The sequence below is a fragment of the Spinacia oleracea genome, chromosome 2 (genome assembly GCF_020520425.1).
Source record: "Spinacia oleracea cultivar Varoflay chromosome 2, BTI_SOV_V1, whole genome shotgun sequence".
NCBI lineage: Eukaryota > Viridiplantae > Streptophyta > Magnoliopsida > Caryophyllales > Amaranthaceae > Spinacia > Spinacia oleracea.
Window position 1 is genome coordinate 45,375,410 of NC_079488.1, and position 22,413 is coordinate 45,397,822.

The 22,413-nt window shown below is 38.1% G+C and overlaps 1 protein-coding gene across 1 annotated transcript; it reads right to left on the bottom strand.

The window, feature by feature from the left end:
* Positions 1-3,794: 3,794 nt before the first annotated feature.
* On the bottom strand, positions 3,795-4,226 carry LOC130467387 (uncharacterized). Its single transcript, XM_056835889.1, has one exon. It carries the CDS (start codon positions 4,224-4,226, stop codon positions 3,795-3,797), a length of 432 nt encoding a protein of 143 aa, XP_056691867.1.
* Positions 4,227-22,413: the final 18,187 nt, after the last annotated feature.

Below are 22,413 nucleotides of genomic sequence, written 5' to 3' on the forward strand. Positions count from 1 at the left end.
CCCTTTAGGACCAATAAGTAACACCTCGCTGAGCGAAAACTATTACTAGATTGATGTAAAGGATATCCAAGCAAGTGTATATTTTGGCATGGCACCTTTTAACTCAATTTTTAAGTTTGGAACTTAAGGCTCTTACTATGTTGGTTAGATTTTAAGTGAACCAAAATCCTTAATCATGCAACATAATCAAGCTTTTGATCTCATGCATTTTAAGACATATTTAAAAGCAATAAATAACTTAAAACATGCATAAGATAAATGTGATCTAGTATGGCCCGACTTCATCTTGAAGCTTTAACTTCAAAGTCCGTCTTGAAAATCTCCGTGGGAGGCACCATTTTCTTCAAATAGAATAAGCTATAATTAAAACTAATTACAACTATTTGATGGTACGCAGACCATATTTGAATTGAAAAACAACTTTGGTACTTTAGACCAATTACATTCAAATTAATGGTACGCAGACCATATTTTCTATTCTATTTGGGCCATACTAGTCACTTCATAACCTGCAAAACAGTACATATACAATATATACCATTCACCCATTCATTATCATGAATGGCCCACATAGCTGGTTAGTAAAACACATTATGCATCACATTAACATTTGCATCAATTAATCAAGGGCACCAATAATCTACAAATTATTCAGTCCTTATTAATTCTAATCAAGTTGTTTTAACCTTAAGGATTTGTAGACCTAATCAAGAGTTTATGACTAACATAAAAATGTATTTCTAGTCTAACCGGAAACATACAAATTTAATTAAAATTTAAAGCTCATATAAATTTATAATTGAATCCATAAATTTAATTTAATTTCAATCGTATTTTAATTAATTCATGATTTTAATTTTAGTAAAATAATTAGAATAAATAAAATTTATTATAATTACAATATTCAAAATTAAAATCCAAGAAAGTAATTTAAATTATTAATTTTAAAATTAATTAAAATTACGTGAACTGAAAATTTCAAATTAAAATTTTAAAACGATCTAATCGTAACACAACAACCTCACGCATCGCACGCCCATGGGCCACACGCACACAGCCATCGCTGGCCATGTGCGCGCAGCCCATACGCTGCGTCGCATAGCTGATGCTGCTGTCCTTCGCAATGCATCACGCGAGCTGGTGTTCGCTGCGCGCGCGCCAGCGCTCGATGCACGCGAGCCATCGCTCGCTGCGTTCGCTCGCCAGCGCTCGCTGCGCGCGCTCGCCAGCGCTCACTTTATGCGGGCCAGCGCTCGCTGCGCGCTCTTGCCAGCGCTCGCTTTGTGCGAGCCAGCGCTCGCTGCGCACGCTCGATCCTGCGAGCCATCGCTCGCTGCGCGAGGCATCGACGCTGGGCGGAGCACTCGTGGCATGCGAGCTTGCGGTCGCTGCGCGCGAGGCTCCGCGCGCTTGCGCGAGGCAGTGCGCGTTGTGGCGCAGTTCGCTTGCTGCCCACACGCGACTGATGTGCCTGCTTTCGCCCTCGCCCATTCGTCCATTGCTCATGGCCCACGACACAAGGCAGGGCTGCTGCCTTGTGCTCGTGCACCATGGCCTTGCTCATTGCATTCGTGCCGCATGGGCGACGAGCTCCCTTGCTCGTCGTCACATGCCCGCACTATACAACACCCCTTAAGGGTAACACGTAGCGTCCATTGCTTTGTGCGTGCAAGTTATATGAACGAATCGCACAAAATTTAAAAAATTTATATTTAAAATTAATGACAAATTAATAAATAATATTAATTTCATAATTTTAGGGCGAAAAATCGAAAATTTATTATTCAATTGATTTCCGATTAACATGGATTCAAGTCTAGGTCATAAAAATTTAAAATTTATCATAAATTTACAATTTTTATGGTGGTTTTTAATCATAGGTATCTAATTAAATTATAATTAATTATGAAAATCAAATTAATTCTAAATTATTCTAATTTTCAACAAATTAATCATAATTACAAATTAGATTGCATAATTAACAAGGCTAGGCATTCAAACTTGTTAAACATATACAGTAGGTCAATCAAAAATTCAAGATTTATCAACAAGAATCGCAAATATTTAATTTAACATCTTAAATTTACGAAATTTTGCATTCGAAAAACTAAAACCTCCGAAAAGTCATAGTTAGGCTTCGATTTTGAGAATTCTGGGTTCGGCAGAAAAAAACTATTTTTGTCAAAATTTTAGAATGCCTTTTACATGCGGAATTGACACAAAAATCACTCGATTTGGATGAGTAACGAAGAAACTGCCGAAAAACTGCGTACGTATAATTAAATAAACGCAATTTGCAATTAATTAACAATTACGAAAATTAATCACCCCTTTTAATTCTTGCAAATTTGTAATATTTAACCATGTTCATGCAATTTAGATTATGAAAATAATAAGAGGCTCGTGATACCACTGTTAGGTTATGATACATATGACAATTCATAAATCATGCGGAAAAACCATATAGCCAGGAAAACATATTATTTACACATAATCATTTAGCATAGTTTAGATGCATACTCTTTGTTGCGTGCCTTCCCTAGCTGCGCCCGAACCGAACAAGAACAAGTCTTTAGGACTCCAAGTGTCGTCCCTCCGTAGATAGTCCACAGCACGTCCGGATCCGCCTTAAGATTGACCAACTAGAATCGCCCTTAAGGTACTATTATTTTCGGCACTTTTAGGCAAATGTGTGACTAAATTTGTCTCTCAAAAACTCACTTTGAATACTTGAATGCACTCTGTAAATATGTGACCCTAGGCACTTATTTATAGAGTTTATGGAAAGGAATTATAATCCTATTAGAATACAAATCTATTTAATTATAATCCTACTAGGACTCTAATTAAACAAACTTTATCTATTAGGATTAGATTTAATCATATTACGAATCCCGGTAGCCTTAGGATTCGAGTAGCACACACGAGTGGCGCACAAGCACCGCACACCCGCACGCAGGCCTTGCGGCCCACGCCGAGCGCACAGCGCAAGGCCCACTGTCGCAGCCTTGTCCGCGCGCGCGCCCAAGCTTCGGCTGGGCCTGGCTTTTGCGCTGGGCCTGGTCGTATGCTTGGCGTGTGGTTGTTGCGCTTGGCGTGCTGGGCGATGGCCCGGCTTCGTGCTGGGCCTTCGTCTGGCAGACCTCGTCCGATGCTAATTCGTACGATACGCTTCCGATTAAATTCCCGGTTCCGGAATTCATTTCCGATACGAACAATATTTAATATTTCCGATTCCGGAATTAATTTCCGTTTCGAACAAATATTTAATATTTCCGTTTCCGGAACTATTTTCCGATTCCGATAATATTTCCGATTCTGACAATATTTCCGTTTCCGGCAATATTTCCGATTCCGGCAATATTTCCATTTCCGATAATATTTTCCGATACGTACCATGTTTCCGTTTCCGGCAACATCTACGACTTGGATAATATTTATATTTCCGATACGATCCATATTTCCGTTTCCGGCAATATCATCGTTTCCGGAGTATTCATTTCTTGCCTGTGACGATCTCAGCTCCCACTGAAACCAAGATCCGTCGATCCCGAATATCCATAGATGGAGTATTTAATGCCTTTAAATACTTGATCCGTTTACGTACTATTTGTGTGACCCTACGGGTTCAGTCAAGAGTAAGCCGTGGATTAATATCATTAATTCCACTTGAACTGAAGCGGCCTCTAGCTAGGCATTCAGCTCACTTGATCTCACTGAATTATTAACTTGTTAATTAATACTGAACTGCATTTATTAGACTTAACATTGAATGCATACTTGGACCAAGGGCATTATTTCCTTGAGAAAATGCACATGAACTTCCCATCCGAGTCTCGCAGAACTCCTCCAATTGATGTTTTGTTGAGAACAGTGTGGAGAGAGGCGTCAACATTCCAGTTTAGGTGGTTTCCTGGGGGAGGAGACCAGATAGAAGCAGTCGGGTTGGGAGGTGAGGTTGGAAAGTTATCCTTCAGTGACGACCAACGAAGACACTGTGGGTTTCTCAAAAAATCTTCAGGACTATAAGAGAAGTGAAGCTCCCACCCCTTTATCCACCACCCAAGCCGAAGAAGATTTAAATCTTCTGTTTGTTGAGTGTTCATAGATACCTGCTGAAAAATTCGGCTATTTCGTTCCTTCCATATCGACCAAAGAATGATGAAGTAAACAACAACCCATACTTTTTTAAAGAAAGAGTCAGGGAATGGAGATGTCCATTGCATTATCATGTCACGTAGGTGGAGGGGGGTGACCTAATTTACACCCAAATCCGTAACCACCATGCCCAGATTTCCCAGGAGTAAGGGAAGTGGAGGAATAGATGGTTTGAGCTCTCCGGTTCAGTACTGCACAATATGCAATTGATTTCTTCAATGGGAATGATGCTATGACGTACCATCTTTTCACGGGTATTTAGTCTACCTAGCGTTGCAAACCAAGTGAAGATCTCTATACGATGAGGAACCAGATTTTTCCAGGTTTTCATGGGCGGGACACAGAGGTGCATTGTGGAGGTTTTTTCCAACTCAGTTTTGAAGGATTTGACAGAGGATTCTCCTGTTTTATGGGGAGACCAGATGTATGAGTCGGGCTTATTGGGCTCAAAGTTAACACGCTCTAGGGTGGCTGAAAGAGTTTTCCATTCAACGATGTCTTGTGGGCGCAACACTAGCTTCTAGGAGAAGGCCCATTCCCATTTGTAGCCTTCCCCAAACCCAAAGATACTACTTCATTCGGATGGTGACTCAGCCAAAATAACCTTGGGAAAAGGACTTTAAGAGTAGAGTCTCCAACCCAAAGATCGTGCCATAGTTTGGTGTTGTCCCCTTTACCAATTTTCTTTCGCACCTTCGATAAACCCATGGTTTTTGAAGTGGGATTATCCAGTAATGTTGCACATAGGCTTTTCCATATTCCACCAGATTTAGGCACCACAAGGTTGGATGGATTGAAATTAGGCCCGTAACCGTAATTCCCCTTTATCATAGCACACCATAATGCACTAGGTTCAGTGATAAGTCGCCAAATCCACTTAAAAAGGAGTGCTAGGTTTTGGTGGTGTAAATTACCAATACCTAGTCCACCGTAATCTTTTGGAAGTTGAAGTGTGGACCAAGCAACAAGAGGGGGTGCCTTTTTCTCTGTTGATCCGCTCCAGAAGAAGGATCTTTGGATTTTGATGATCGCCTCAATAACACCCTTTGGGATGGGGAAGATGGACATGAAGTAAAGGGGAAGGCTTGATAAAGAAGCCTTAATGAGCGTGAGGCGTCCACCTATTGACAGGAGATTTCCTTTGCAAGTATCCAGTTTTTCTTCATCTTGTCTAAAATTGGTTCCCACAAGCTTATCCGAGACGTGTTCCCTCCTATTGGTAAACCAAGATAAGTGAAAGGGAAGGTTCCAGTTTTGCAAAGAAGGGAGCGTGCAGTTGATTGCAGCTATGTATTCGAGGCGTTTAGGCTAAAGATTGATGGTTTATGGAAGTTTACTTGGAGGCCCGATGCCAAGTGAAAGAGGATGAGAACCTTTTTGATGTTCTGGAGAGATTCAAGATCTTGGGTGCAGTAAATGATGGTATCGTTGGCGTATTGCAAGTGTGATATATTTTTATCTCCTCTACCAAAGCCGATACCTTTCCAGAGATTCAGTGAGATGGCTTTATTGATTACCAAGTTCAGAGATTCCACCACTAGGTCGAAAAGAAACAGAGATAGGGGATCCCCTTGCCTTAGGCCGCGATGTAGTTTAAACGGTGCAGTTGGCGAGCCATTTTTCATTATAAATTCCGAGGCTGTCATTATGCAGGCCTTTATCCATCCCCTCCATTTGAGCGGGAAGCCCATCTGCTCTAGAATCCACCCAAGGAAACCTCCTGAGATACAATCAAAGGCCCTGTGGAAGTCCAACTTAAGGATAGTTGCCTTAGTTTTCTTCCTACGACACGAGTCTATCAGCTCACTTGCAATAAGGGTCCCATCGAGGATTTGCCAACCCTTTAGAAGGGCTACTAATTAGTTGCAACTTTTTGGATTGGGAGATGATAAACATACCCTAGGGGTATATGAGACCTACATACCCTATTCCATGAATGATGCCACCTAAGGCAAACATATTTTCATTTTTGGGGGAAAATGGCCTACATTGGGAGGGAAAAAATTTCAAAGAATGAGGCATTATGTATTTATGAGCGGGAGTTTGAGCGCCCCAAATTAAGTGAAATGTTGAGCGCCAATTATTTAGGTTCCTCTAATTAATCAGAAATCCAAATTCATCACTGCTTCTCGTTCCATATGTTTTCCATTTCAACTCCATTCTCTCTCATCTCCTCCATGGTTGGTGTCAACTCCTTTTTCTCTATCTCACACACGAAGTATATAGCAAATCTCCACTCTTTAGTCTTCTCCATCAAAATTCTTCTTACAAGATCCTGTTTTCCCTTTGGGTTTTATTAATCTCACCTCTCTCCTCAATCCTCTCTCTCCATTGAAGAAACGATTCAATACGAGTGAGATCGACACAATTGAAAAAGAAGAGCATCAAGAAGGGGGATTAATGGAGGAAATAGAAAATTGATGTTATGGGGCCAAGTTTTTTTGCTACTAATTGAACCTATTAGGATATTATTAAGATAAGGGAAATTTGCTAATTACAACCCAATAACGTTTTCCTCTTTACGAATTACAACCTCAAACTTTCATGTTTTCGAATTACAACCTCAAACTTAATCTCGTACTTTAAATTACAATCTGAGACTGTATTCCGGCTAAAACGACCTAATAATGATGTCATAAATATATTTTAAACCTAATTAATAATTCCCAAAAAAATATAATCAAAATTTTATTTTAAAAAATATCATAAATACGTACTTTCATTTCCATTCATCCCACCCATTTTTCGATTACAAAAAAACCTGCTCCTCCCTTTAACTCATCTCCTCCCTTAATCTCTGCTCAACTTTCCTCACTTCTCAATAATTCATCTCCTCAATTACCAAACTTCCAAACTTCAATGCTGAGATTATTACTCCGTAGTTTGATTCTCTTTCATAAATTGGGGGTTTTGCGATGTTTATGGTTCTTCGAATAGGGTTCTTTAAAAATTAGGTTCTTCAATTGAGATTTTTTGTGGAAGCTTCATTTGTTGAAACCCCTTCGATTGTCGAAGTTTAGTTCATGGAGATTGTGAATTGCGCACAGATTGGAGAAGGGAGTGACTATAATTATGCAGAGTAGAGAGAAGGCATCACTATCGCTATTTGAGGGACGCCATTGATGTCCCCAAAAGATGAACAAATAACTCAGAGAAGAAGAACGAAGAAGAAAATTACGGGGCCGTAATTAAGATGAATAACGTGAATGGAAAAAGTACATATTTGGGATTTATTATTTATTATTTATTATTTATTATTTATCATTCATTATTCATCATTCATCATTCATCATTCATCATTTATTACTTATTATTTATTCTTTATTCTTTAATAATAATAATAATATTATTATTATTATTATTATTATTATTATTAAGTTAAGGTCCAATAAGGTTTGATCAGTTCAAATAAGTTCAGATCATATAAGTTTAATAGCACCCTAGGTCCTGATCTAGACACGATATGTACATATCGGTTTTGATATGGACATGATATGTATAGATTGGTATCTGGACGTGACTTGTATAGATCGGTACTGTTCTGGACATGATATGTAGAGGATCAGTTCTAATGTGGAAAAATCGGTTTTGATCTGGACATGATCTGAATAAATTGATTCTGATATGGACATGATCTATATAGATCTGTAGTAATCTTGACATAATCTATACATACCAGGTATGATTTGGACATATCGGTTCTGATTATAAAGGTTTTGGTCTAGACATAACGGTTCAGAGCTGGACATGATCTGTACAAATCAGTTATAATATGGACATATCGGTTCTGATCTGAACATGATCTGCATTTAATATCATGCATAGAATATTCCCTATTGGCAATTTGATAACCAAAATTCAACAGAGAATTAAATAATTTCTCCAACAAACATAAAACCAAGTAATGATGTAAAAAATTGTAGAAATCAACCCTGTAATATCTCAATTTCTTCCACGAAAATAATAAAACATGTCAATAGAAATAAAGAAGACAAAAAAAAAAATTAAAAAATATTACAAATTAATTATAATTTCCAAAATCTGTATTCTATATACTGAAAACTCAAATCATTTTGTCTTTTGATTTACTGTAAAAGTAATAGGAGTCTAAATAATTATAAGAAAAAAGAGTAAGTCAAACACACAAGTTCATCCCAAAATCTCCACCACCATTTCTCTTGAAGTCGCGCCAACACATGTGAGTATATATATTATTCTTCCAAATCCATGCACAAATTAAGAAAATAAAAATATAAATTATGTTATTGAGATTTATCATTTTCGAAGACAAAACTCACATATTGGATTGCTATAGATTTTTTTACATTTTCTTAACTTTTCAATCACTCATTTGTGATGAACTATTTGAATTGGTATTAAACCATTGGTTAAGAAACAACCTGAAGGGAAAAAAGTAGTCATTTACGTTAATAGTTTTTAATTTCTTAATGTCAACGTACATGGATACATTCTAAAATCCACGCACGCATCGCGTGCATAAAAGACTAGTAATAATAATAATAACAATAAGGAGGCTCTAGACATGCTTTCACGTATCAAATCTATCTATTAATCCCTCTAACAATGCTAAGAGTGATGCATTTAACTTTCACATATTGAGTTTTTGCATTCAGAAGGGGGTGGGAGAACAACTTTTTTTTAGACTCCTAACCAACTTTATGTAAAATGATAACAATAATAATATTAATAATAATTGTAAAATGATAGCAATATCTCGGCTTCCCACTAATTATTTATAAAATATTTGACTTTGTTAGCATTTGATTTATAATAATAATAATACGGAGTAATAATAATAATAATAATAATAATAATAATAATAATAATAGTCTGATATGAACTTATTTCTTGATCTGATAATATTTAAAATAAGTAATAAAGTCCTAAAATAAAGTGAATTAAATAGGCCTTTATTCCGTAAGTGTATATAGTCTAAACAAGCCCATCCACATCGACCCCAAACTCACAATTCAAAAAGAAACAATTGCCTAACTATTACCACTACAGTTTTCAGTCTGGTAGATCATCGCCTAACATTAAAAGCATTATTTTGATTGCAACAGCTCACACAACAACAATCAGTTTGTATTATTCGTAATATCTTAAAGTTAAGTAATTACTCCCTCCGTATTTATTTAAGAGATACACTTGACCGGACACGCGTATTAAGAAAAAGAATTAAATGAAATAAAGTAATAAAACAAGTGGGGTTGAGTAGAAATTTTAATAAGAAAAATAAGTGGGGATCATGTCATTTTAGGGAGTGGGCCGGTGGGGGTGGGGTGTAGATATATTATTTAATTAGATGGTGGGGTTGATAAGTTACTAAAAATGGCAAGTGTATCTCTTAAATTAATACGGTCGGAAAAGGCAAGTGTATCCCTTAAATAAATACAGAGGGAGTATGTTATTAGGAATAAATTAAAAGAAAATAAAATTTTGTGAAATCAAATCGAGAACTGTTAATTGCCGGAGATGTTACCGTTTTCTCTTCCTGTTTTCTTTGTCATAACTCATAATGCAAAAACAAGAGAAAGCAATCCAAATAAATGGCAGTTTCACAAGGACTACATGATGGTCCACAAGTGAGAACTACTTCAGTAGTTCCACACTCCCACATGAACAACAATATCAACTTCTTTAAGTGTGGAAAAATTCGACTACCATTTGTATTTTTTTTTTTTGGTAACTAAATTTTAGATGGTGTCTGGATCGGCCCAGCCGCCTCGCACCACGATCCTCGCCTACACCCTTTTCTCGGAAGCACCGCAGCAGCACCCCCACCTCTAAACCGTCGCTACCAGAGACCTCGTTTCCGCTCTGATTCCCGCACCCCTCCCCGCCTCGACTCCGATTTCGGCGCCACCCTACTTTTACAGTTGTAAGTTCATGATTTGAAAAGTTAAATTGACAGATAAAAGTTCCTTAATTTGATATCAAAACTTATCACTCTTTAAAATGGAGAGAGAAATAATACACTTCACGAGGGTGGTGGAGTGGGGGGTTTCTCCTACCTTTGAACATTCTATCTCTTCAAGCTTTCTCTATCTTCAACCTTGTTTTCATCGACATTGATAACAACAACAAAAATTAAAAATAAAATCATTTTTCAACAAGGCTAAATTTTCCAGCTGAAATTAAAAGCTGATGTGGCAGTAGGACCTGATAGATAACCAATTAAAAGTTGGGGTATACAATGGCCCACATACCCCCAGGGTATGTGTAGCTTTTGCGTTTTGGATGCTAAATATTCCTTGCATATAACTTACCCGAATTCTTGGTTCAATCTCTTAGTTTTGCGCAATGGCCTCATCCAAGTCGTCTACCAACAAATCAAATCTATCTAATAATAATAAAAAAGAAGTACATTTCCATTGTCTTGCCGAGTAGGAGTAAAAATTGCAATATGAAAATATCTAAACAAATAGATTAGAGTAACATAGATTTTATAACAGTAGTGTCAATACTTAAAGAGTTGGGACAAATACTTACAACCACTTACAAATAGTGGTTAATAACGTATGAAATAAAATAAAGAAAGTACTCCGTCCACAACAACAAAATGATCACAATTTGACGTAGAAGTACAAATACAAGCACATTAAATGACTTTGAAGCTTGCATCCAACTTTTAAATATATCAACTTCTTTTTTGCGTTGCTTTTTCAACCAGCTTGGATCATCTGACAACACGGACATTAAATCTAAACAGTGTGATCCTATTAAAGAAATACACCATAAGAATTTATGAGAATGTAAATAATAGTATAATAATGTCATTAAGTTTTGTATTTGTTAGTTTTGATTTATATTGTAGATGTCGTATGACTATTTTATCAATGAACTAATTTTTACCTTCAAAAAAAAGTATAAGTGGCATAAGCCTTAAATATCTACTATGTACCTTCTTTTGTTGGTAATGCAAAAATTGTTTTGGACAGGTCTTCCAAAATCCTTTTAAGGTTGAAATACATTGTTACAAACTCGAACCATTCAAGCATATTAAAAAGAACACTTTAGCTTATATATTCGTTAATCGCATAGTGTATCTATCTCTTACCCGACACGACTATACAGGTCTATAAGGCCGTTTGAGAAAATTATGTTGCTCCCAAATTTCTAAAGAGAAGATTTTACATCCGAAGAAAAACAACCAATTGAATTAAAGTGTATGAAATATACTATTAATACTATTTATAAAAAAAGAATATAATTAAGCACGTTTACCTGGTCATGGTAGTATGCTGACTTTCAATGAGGATTTGCTATATAAGGACCATACATTTTCTTACAACAATCCTCCACTATTTGGTCAAACTGTATGGGTTCGGTTCAAACATAGTGTTATTCCCACAACCAATTGACAGAATTATCTCTTGTTGCGGCGGATTCAACATTTGTATATTAGGTGGGCCTAAATTAAATTTCTAATTTTCTTCAAAAAACTTATAACAAACATACTAGATCTATATTTTGTTTTCAAACGAAAACTAAGTTTATATTTTGAGACTAGGGCAGAGTTATGATTATAATAAGGGTCATTTGACATCAGTTAATCCATACATTTCTTTTAAATATGAATATGAATATATGATGTCTTATTTTAGCAAGTTAAAATGAGAAAGATAACATGTGAGTTCAATACAATTGCCAATTTTTGAGATATATTGTTACATATGTTATGTACCTATACAATATTTTTATAATATATGTATAATATATGTATAATATATGTTCAATTTGTGTATAAAATATAATATATATTTGAACCTTCTACTTAATAAAAGTTGTTAGATCTCTTATGCGCAAAAGGTTACCAACTACACTAAGCCAACCACATATTTAAATCTAACTAGTTTAAACTTGTGCAATGCATGAATTCACCCTTAAATAAAAAATTGGTCCAATTTTATATGCACGTGTAAAAAGAGAGAAAGATCGAGAAATAAAAATAATGAAACAACGGTAGATGATGGGTTTTGAATTAAATACATCGTACAAAATATTCAATTGGAGTTGTAATTAATACACGATTATTTAATAAAATGAATTTTTAAGGGGAGAGGAAAGGTATTAGGTATGATGGTTTAAAGAAAAAATAAATAGAAATGCAAGAGGAGAGGGGATACGTGGCATCATAATAGCAAAATTTTGTGTTTTAAAATATTAGTATTAGATAGATATACAATTTTTTATACATAAAGATTTTCTAAATGATGAGGTGGGCCCGCCTAGACCCACCCCTAGATCCGCTGCTTTCATGACCGCACGTTAAAACAATTTATGCTAATGTTTAGAAAAATATAAGAAAAAACACGAAGAAATTTAAAATTGCTATTCTTAATACTAATATAGTGTTGTCTAAATGGTGAAACCATAATAGTTTGGAAGAAGTGTATACCTTCCCACTCCAAGCTATTGACGAAGCATCATCAAGACCAGGAGATGGTTCAAGCGGAGAGACCAAATTGTTGCAATTTGATTCGGTCAATACATATATAGCCCGGGATATTTCCAACATTACGTTTTCGATTGGTAGATTAACAATCTTGTCACACACAATGTTAATCCAATATCCAAACCATTGGATTGAGCCGCAAAATTGTATACACTAGCTAGATAATTTTTCAGATCTTCACCCATGTACAATGAACTGAAAGACCCAACAAAATACTTCAATACCAAAAGGAGACACAAAATTGTTAACATACGATAATATATATTATATACCTGCATGTGTTGAATTTACGAATGATATCGGCTAAACCACTTGATTTAGAACACATACTATCTATCACTGCCCACGATTGACGAATAATATCATAGTCTTTCTTGCTTTGAATCTTAAAAAAATAAACGTTGCAAATAACACATTTTATGTCACTAATATAAGTATATATCGTCTTACAAACAATCAATTGAAGTATAGTATAACTGAAATTTACCTTAAGTCTTGGCTGACTATTGAGCAGTACAGGTCATTTGGAGGGATGATTCCAAAATCAAGTAGTGGGGCAGATGAGGCCAATGCTCCTATTGCAATATGTGGGTACTTTAGCCGGAACCAAGTATCCAACACTGTGGAATGATTGAATGAAAAGTAAGCAAAATCAAATGTGAAAAATTAGTAAGAATTGTAAAATGTGGTGGAAAATATATACGTCCTATATATTTTTCTTGTTTATGTACACTTACTTTCACTATACGATCCACCTATCACGATGATAAAAGAGTTCAGTTTAGAACTTTTTTCTTGAAATCGATGATGATCTTAGAAAAATCTTCCAACGCTTGTGCAACTGTGAAACACCCTCCCATAAATTAGTATTAGCTAGTGCCTTGCCAATTGACCCTAAGGGTACTCACTTCCCATAGAAACAGTGCTACAAGGTTTGTCTGGTTCCCTATCTATACTAATATATTAAAAGGCGTTGTGGAAAATGTATATGTGTCACGTAGTACTCTCCTCACGCCACATCATCCACTCACCATGTAGTATGTAATGGCAACAAAAAATCAATACAATGAGGTTCGAACACCAGACCTCCAATTTGGATGATAATTCTCATTACCATCTTAACCAACCACCAATTGTGGTTTATCTCTTCACATTAATTTATAAATAAATGTTCACATGAAATCTAAAACAAATAAATTTTTATGTGACTTTTTAATTTATATATATGGACTATTTTGAAAAGGAAAAAAAATTAAACATTATGACAACCATGAAGAAAACTGATGTCATAAGTCTCAAAAGAATCAACTATAGGATTGTCTTACATAGCTGCATATATATCTAATTTAGTGTTTATAAATTTGACGTACTTAGTTCCACAAGAAAATAAATTATACAAATTGTAAGATGATATGATTGAAAACTTACTTGCCATGATAAATGACTTATCGTGCATGTGTAGTTGACAAACTTAACGGATATTTTCCATTCTATAGAATATACAAGTATTTTGGTCAAATATTGAGCTCAAGAAAAATCTAAAGCATTAATTATTCAATGTAGCAACCGTGGCATCGCCCGGATCACACACTAGTTAGTAAATTCATAAATGCTACAATATTAATAAATTATTAGATTAAAATTATTACTCCATAAATACTCTCATATTATTCCTAAGATTAAAAAATCAAGGGGTAAAATTTTGACACTTAAGGATAATAATGGGAACTGGATCACTGATCAGAATGATCATAAGGAAATAGATACAAATCATTTTAATAATCTGTCTAAAGCTTCTCTAATTTGTAGTAATCGTGTAACCAGATTAGTAAACCAAGTTAAGCTTAATGAACACGAAATCTCTAGTTTACTTAAAAAAAAAACCCAAGACCACTAATGGCCCTGATCTTGATTAGCAGTCTACCCAACTAGTCTACCAAACCTAGGAAGGCATACTTTTAAAAAGGAGAGAGAGAGCGCCACATGGAGAATGTCGCACGGTCACCGAAACAAACCAACTTTTATCAAAGTCGACTAATATTTTTTGGAAATAATACGTTGTAACCATGAAATTAACAATAATAATAGGGAAGAAACACAATATTCAGTAATTGATCTTAAAAGATGTGACGGGTTTTATGCTACCCTAGAAGCGCATTTCGCAACCACCGGTAACAAGGTTCTCAGTGACGATTGCTCCCCAAGGTAACACATCTACCTTCCAACTTTGTACCCCGAATGGAAGGCTAGAATTACTTCAATAACTGCTCAGATCTCTATGGGATAATAATAACAGAATATTTGTTTAGGGTTTATGTGTTTCTCTATGTCTCTGGGTTATTTTTCTTGGAAAAAATAAAGGAGTTTTACAAGGAATTTGGTATAGACCGCAACTCCCAAACAATACTCTAAAACCAATACCCACGAAAAATGCTGAAACAGACTCACAAGCTGTAACACCCTGATAATTCCTTATATTTATAATTCCATTTTCCGACTAATATCAAAGAATTACCAAGATATTACCGCCACCGTGATAACGGCTAAGGCTATTTACCAGAATTACGCAGCGGAAATTAACTAACTTTCAAATCATAATAAATAGTTAATGGTATGACTACAAAGTTGGAACCGTTACCGCCAAAAACAAAAACCGTTTAAATCCATCAACTAATAGTTAAATAATTGGTTTAGTCATGACTATAAAATAAAATGGAGTTTATAAAATACGGAAGTAGGAAACATAAACTCTCAACACAAACCCATGAACTTCTTCCGCAAGTTATCTCTAACAACCTGTGTATTCAAAATCTACTCCCCAACAATGCAAATGCAATGGTGGATCATCATAGGGTCATTAAGGCAAGGGCCATGACCGAAAGACACGAAGCACGAAGTCAGCAAAAGCTGAGTACGAACAAGCTAGAATAACATTCTATCCTAACATGCTTCACTCGAATTAATAATAATCCACATGCAAAAGCCATTTAATAACAAGTAATCATGGAGACAAAACGTGGCACTTGACACGACTCTTGACTCACAGATTATTTAAGAAGTAGCTTCGAACGGGTAAAAGAAAATATCCATAAAAGGAAAGATAAAGGTGTTGGGAGCCCTCCAACTACCAAATTAAATAAAGGTCGAACTCCTACTGACAGTCGGGCCATACCGACGGAATTCCAGTGCATAATAGCATAAAAAGAAAGAATGAAATAACGTCTTGTATCATTCAAGAAGTACAAGTTTTCCGGCAAGACTCCCACCATTGTTCATACTCAAGGTATATACGTTCCAAGAGTTTTGAAGCTCGTTTTGGGTTGCACTTTACGTTAATTAATATTTTATGTACAAGGCGACTCAAGACTCAACAACAACACAAGTAACTAAACAATAACACTTCATTTTAATCCTTTAGGACTTGTGATCAAACATTAGACTCAAGTGATATTACTCCCATTGTTCTTTCTCAAAACACTGTTAAGATAACCCGACATTGCCAGTTAACAAGCGGGGTGTGCCCTTAGCACGAATAGTCCTTAGTTCAATTCACATAAACTTCCCAAACATATTCTACTCGGCGGTAGAATAAATAATGCGCTGCGGCATATCCACTAGGCTCAAAGTATGCTAGACATTCCATACAATAGCATAACCATAAAAATTTGCATGTGAAACACTCATACAAGCATATAAACTTGAAGAACATGCTTGACATAATTCAACAATTATAAAAGACCACAACATGATTGTTCACATGGGCATCATTAAGCAATAATAAACCATAGCATGCTTGTTCACACATCAAACATGAATTCTCAATACTTCAAGTTCACATGATTCACAATTAATAAACAACACATAATCCTCATGGAATAGGTGGTCACCCTAGACATATACGTACCTGGAATACCTAAGTATGGGAGCCATTTTGCGAATCACGACTCAAAGCTTGGTACAATCACGAATTTGATGTGATTGGGAGAAAAAGGGCCAAAAATATATTGATTATACGGAACACAACAACACACAACACACACAATGGTGCGTTGCGTGCGGACAACAACGAGCAGCAGCAGGGGCGCACGAGCGCGGGGAAGGGCGCGCACGAGCAGCGAGGGCGAGCGAAGGCACGCGGGTGCTGGGCGCTACACTCGTTGACCACACCACACGACACATAGCAGCAACTCATCGTTGTGCGTGTGCGAGGGTGAGCGAGAGCGAGAGAAAAAGAGAGAGGTGAGGCGAGTGGTGTTGTGCGAACAACGCAAGAGCACACGACAACGCATAGAGTGTGTGGGCTGGCGAGGCAAGGCATGAGGCACAGAGAGTGCTCGTGCTTGCAGGCAAGGGACCAGACGAAGGAGAAGACAAGAGAGAGAGGGAGAGTGATTTCTGAAATTTAAGAGGGGATCAAGAGAAGGGGAGGGTTATATTTATAGGTTCCTAGTCCTCATGGGCTTAGGTTTTTAGGAAATTGAATTGGGCTTGCAATTGAGTTTAATTAGAAATAATTACTAGCAAGCTTTGTTGGGTTTACCAACGGAATTGATTTGGGCTCGGAATATAATTAAAATAGTTTTGAAATACGACCCAACAATTCCCGAATAAATAATTCATTTAATTCCTTTAATAAAATCCGGTTTTCATAAATAATAAATAATCAAATTATTTAAAATAAAATACATTTAAATCATACTAAATGTAATTAAATTCATAAAATCCTTTATAATACATTAAAATATATTTATAGATTCCGAAAAATACGAGGTATTACACAAGCATTATCATGTTAACGAGTCCGTATTGCATTACAAATACCAACAGTATGAACTTAATTTCGTTTTCCAATAATGATTCATTGAACAATCAACTGTAATTAATATCGAGGAGAAGTTGAAGTGTAAGGCTCATCCCACACAGTACATTACTATAATCTCATTCAACAATAACCAAAAATCTTGATCCATTGGAACAACCACAACAACTAAACGGTTAAACTTGCGTCCAATAAAACAATATATACAGTCCTTAAGGCTACATACTGCGTGATGTGGCCTTGTTGGAATCCACCGTGGACCTCTCACAGAATGACATGTGGCATCTCCAAACTTGCCCCAACAGATAAGCAAGAGGCTCGAAACGCATCTCTACTTGTCATTTAGGACCAAAAGGCCCAACTTGTTTGACAGGCCCAGTCCTAAAAAAGGCAGCTTAAAGCCCTTTTATTTAAATGTACCAGATAAGGACACAAGTCTTCATCTCTATAGGTCAGCCAATGATTTGGCTAGGGTTCTTGGAACACTTCCCAAAAACCCTAGCCCTATATAGTTCAAATCCCAAGGTAAAGGGGCATTCAATCAATTCCCACCTACCATAAACTATTCTTTCTCTGCCTTCTTTCTACAAATTACTTCTCACTCAAGCGTATACTTACTTAGGCATCGGAGGAAATATTCCTACGGGAATATTCTTGTTTTGTAGGTTGCAGGAAGATCGTGCTAGCGCATACTTGATACCTTTGAGGAAAGAGTGACACATCAGCACCAAAAAAGTTCCCACAACATTTGGCGCCGTCTATAGGGAGGTATAGTATCATGGTGGAACTGCAATCTAAGGAAGACGCAGGAGGAAGACAACCTACCACCAATATAGAGGCATCTTCTCTACGAAAAGAAGCAGGGGAGCTCTTCAAGGCATCAACAAGCCGGCCAGCCTCCGCAAGATCTCTACAACAAATGTTGCATGGCCTCCATCAAGACATCGCGGACGGATGATAAGTTCAACTTCAACACGCCCTCCAAAAAGAAATCACAAAATCCTTCAACGAGGTTGTCCTAGTGAAGGAACGCGGCGAGACAGCCATTCCAAAAGAAAATCAGACTACATGTGAGATGATGGAAGGCAGCGGCACACCCAAGGAGGCTCGTCCGCGGAAGGTACTGAGCTACCACGTCATAGAGGATTGTCCTAGGCGGCAGACGAACTCAGCATAGCGAGGGTCCCTGTCTAAGTACCAAAGTTGTTCCTTCACATCCGATGCTACCATCATACCTGCAACGAAAGAATCCAAAGTAGAGCTTTATTACAAGGAAACCGGCAATGGCATTGATGACTCTAGAATCCGGACAAATCGTATAGAAGCTTGTTCGTTTACAACACCAATCTTGAGGACATTCTCCTAAAAGAGGGACCTGGTTTGGGGATGGAGCAGCCGTCTCCAAAAAGGTCACCTATGAGAAACCAGAATCCAGGCTTATTTTGCACCTTTCATGAAGGGACAGGGCATGACACTGAAGACTGTCGGAAATTAAAAAGGACATTGGACAGCTATGCAGCCAAGGGGTATCTAAAGCAATATCTCCGCTTGACGAGTGAGGGCAGTACTCAAAGGGTGCGAAGTCATATGCGTCCTCATCCGACGACATTCCTTCAGATGGAGAAGCAGTGATTTTAGGAGGGTTGGTGTCAGGAGGGCCCACCAACGAGGGGCGACAATCCAATATGTCTCATTTCCACCATGGACGAGCGAGTAAGCCCCGTATGGAAATATCATAAGACGACTATCGTAAGTCCGCCACACCACACGATGATGACCCCCTAGTCCTAGAAATTAAAGTGGCCAACCTTAGAGTAAAGAGGGTGCTAGTTGACACATGAAGCTCGTCCAATATTATTAGTCTACAATGTCTGCAAAAGCTACGGCACGATCCGAGGACAATAAAAAAGGTTCACGTACCACTAGTAAGTTTCGAGGGAAGCGTCATCCGCCCCATAGGTTCCATCTCACTTCCTGTTTCAATCAAAACGACTCCAGTAACAAAGGAAGATGTCATCAGATTCATAATTGTGCCGGGTCTTACCACCTTTAATATTATATTAGGCCGCCTAGCGCTTAACGACATGAGAGCTGTGATCGTCCCTCATTTGTTACTACTCAAATTTGTGGGAAGCAACGGAGTTGTCGGTGCCATATATGGGAACCAACAACTGGCCAGGAACTGCTTACCTATCTACGTTGGATCCCACAACTTGGGGCACGACCCCCAAGAAGAGTGGACATACCAGCCGTCAAAAGAAAGAACGAAGAGCTAAGGAATCTCCCACGGCCCACAATGCGGATAGACGACCCGAGCTAGTGGGGGCACACTATGATGTGGTCTTAAGTCTTGAAGAGCCATCCCGGACTGTTCCAATTGGAATTCCTCCTAATGACCCGATGGCGGCCGAATTGGTACAACTACTGCAAGAGTACAAAGAAATATTTTCCTTCACAGTGGAAGAAATGTCGGACATTGATCCAGCTGTGGCCGTTCACGAGCTAAATGTAGATACGGCTGTAAAACCAGTACGCCAGAAGAAACGAAACCACGGTGAAGCTAGAAATTTGGCCACCGCAGCGGAAGTACAGAAACTGATGGAAGCCGGCTTCATACGTCCATGTCAGTATCCTGATTGTGTGGCCAATATGGTCCTTGTACCAAAACTAAATGGAACATGGAGGATGTGCATCGATTACACCGCTTGAAACAAGGCCTTCCCAATAGACAACTTTCCTTTTCCAAAGATAGACCGGCTCGTAGACTCCACCGCCGGCCACGCAATGATGAGTTTTATGGACGCCTATTCTGGTTTCCACCAAATTCCTTTATGGCCTGAGGATTAGAAGAAGACGTCTTTTGTTACAGAGCAGGGTTTGTACTGTTACAAAGTTATGCCGTTTGGCTTGTAAAATGCACCTGCCACCTTCTAATGCTTAGTGAACACGGTCTTTGCTAAACAGCTCGGAAGAAACATAGATGCCTATATCTGTTGTGGGATCTTTTGTGGTGATGACTTGTCACGCGTTCCTCGGAGGTATCAAATATGCGCGGGCACGTTCTTCCTGGCAACCTGCAAAACAAGAATATTCCCGTAGGAATATTCGCTCCGATGCCTATGTAAGTATTGGCTAGAGAGAGAAGTAATTTGTAGAAAGAAGGCAGAGAAAAGATAGTTTAAGGTAGGTGGGAATGAATTGAATGCCCTCTTTTACCTAGGGATCTTCACTACTTATAGTGCTAGGGTTTCTTGGGAATTGATCCCTAAACCCTAGCTGTATGATTGGATGCTCTCTGAGATTGGGACATGTGGCCAATAGTGGGAGGTTTGATTGAACCTGATGGACCCCTTAAGCTTGGACTTTAATCATGGATAACTTGGGATTTTTACCAAGCAAGTGAACCTCTTGGGCCTAAGTGATGGGTTTTGGACCAGGATATGAACACTTGCCCTGTATGAATTTGGGGTAGGCTCGAGTTGGCCACGCAAGTCTCAAGGCTCATTGTGGTTATATGCCAAGGCCACATCAGGACATGAGTCTGTTTAGAGGATGCCTTCTAGGGCTAAGGGGACCTTCCTGAGTTGGGCCTGCCTTTTGGGCTAACATGGGAAGGCCATATGTCACATTTGTTTAGGCCACATCAATATCGATGACATGATAGTGAAGACCAAGCAGCTAATGTCCCATCTCGACGACTGAAGGGGAACTTTCGAGACACTTCGAGCATATCAAATGAGACTCAACCCCAAAAAGTGTATCTTTGGAGTTACCTCTAGCAAGTTCTTGGGTTTTCTTATAGATGAAAGGGGTATTGAAGCAAACCCCGACAAAGTACAAGTCGTCATTACCATGACATCCCCAAAAACAGTTAAAGATGTATAACGCCTAACAGGTTGCTTGGCCGCCTTGGGACGTTTCCTTTCAAGAGTCGGAGATAAATGTCATTATTTCTTCAACACCATAAAAAAGGGCACCCAATTTGAATGGACCCCTACGGCAGAAGCTGCATTTCTCCGACTAAAAGAGAACTTGCACACTTTGCCTCGTCTCGTCAGTCCTCTCCAAGCAGAAGTTTTATGAATATACTTAGCCATCTCAGATCACACTCTTAGCGTCGTCTTGCTCACAGAAAGGGAGGGGATACAGCTGCCCGTCTACTTCATAATCCACGTACTACAGAATGCCGAGCTCAAGTATCCCACGGTGGAGAAATTCGGCTTAGCTCTGTTTTTGGCAAGTAAAAAGCTTCGCCCTTACTTCTTGGCTCATCGACTGATAGTATACACTGATCAACCTCTAAAGCCGCCGTTTAACAAATTGGAAGCGTCCTGAAGAATTCTTAACTAGGCAATTGAACTCAATGCGTTTGACATTTCTTATGAACCAAGAAAGGCGGTAAAAGGGCAGGCTTTCGCTGACTTCATTGCAGAAATGACCCGACCTGTTTACACAAAGAACGACAAGACGCAATGGCTAGTTCATGTAGATGGGTCCGCCACCCAAAATGGGTGTGGGGTAGGCATCATCTGTGAATCACCATAAGGGGACATATATGAGTATGCCATGCGTTTCAAGTTCCAAGCATCAAATAATGAGGCTGAATACGAAGCACTAATATGTGGAATCCAAATGAGCAAAGCGGCATGGGCAGAGGAAATTTTAGCTTTATCAGACTCTCAGCTGATCGTCAGCCAAGTGAATGGCGACTATGAAGCGAAAGATGAAGCTATGATAAAATATTTGTAGATCGTCCGTCAAGATATACAACCAGTAAAAATCTTTGAGGTATGGAGAATACCCCGGGCAGAGAACAACAAAGAAGATGCCTTATCCAAGCTAGCCAGCTCTGCATCTTGCTATACCCCACGTCATGTGTTATGGGAAGTGAAACAAAGCAAAAGCATTGACATTGACATTGTGGAAACGGTCGTCCTAGACCAGACGACCACCTGGA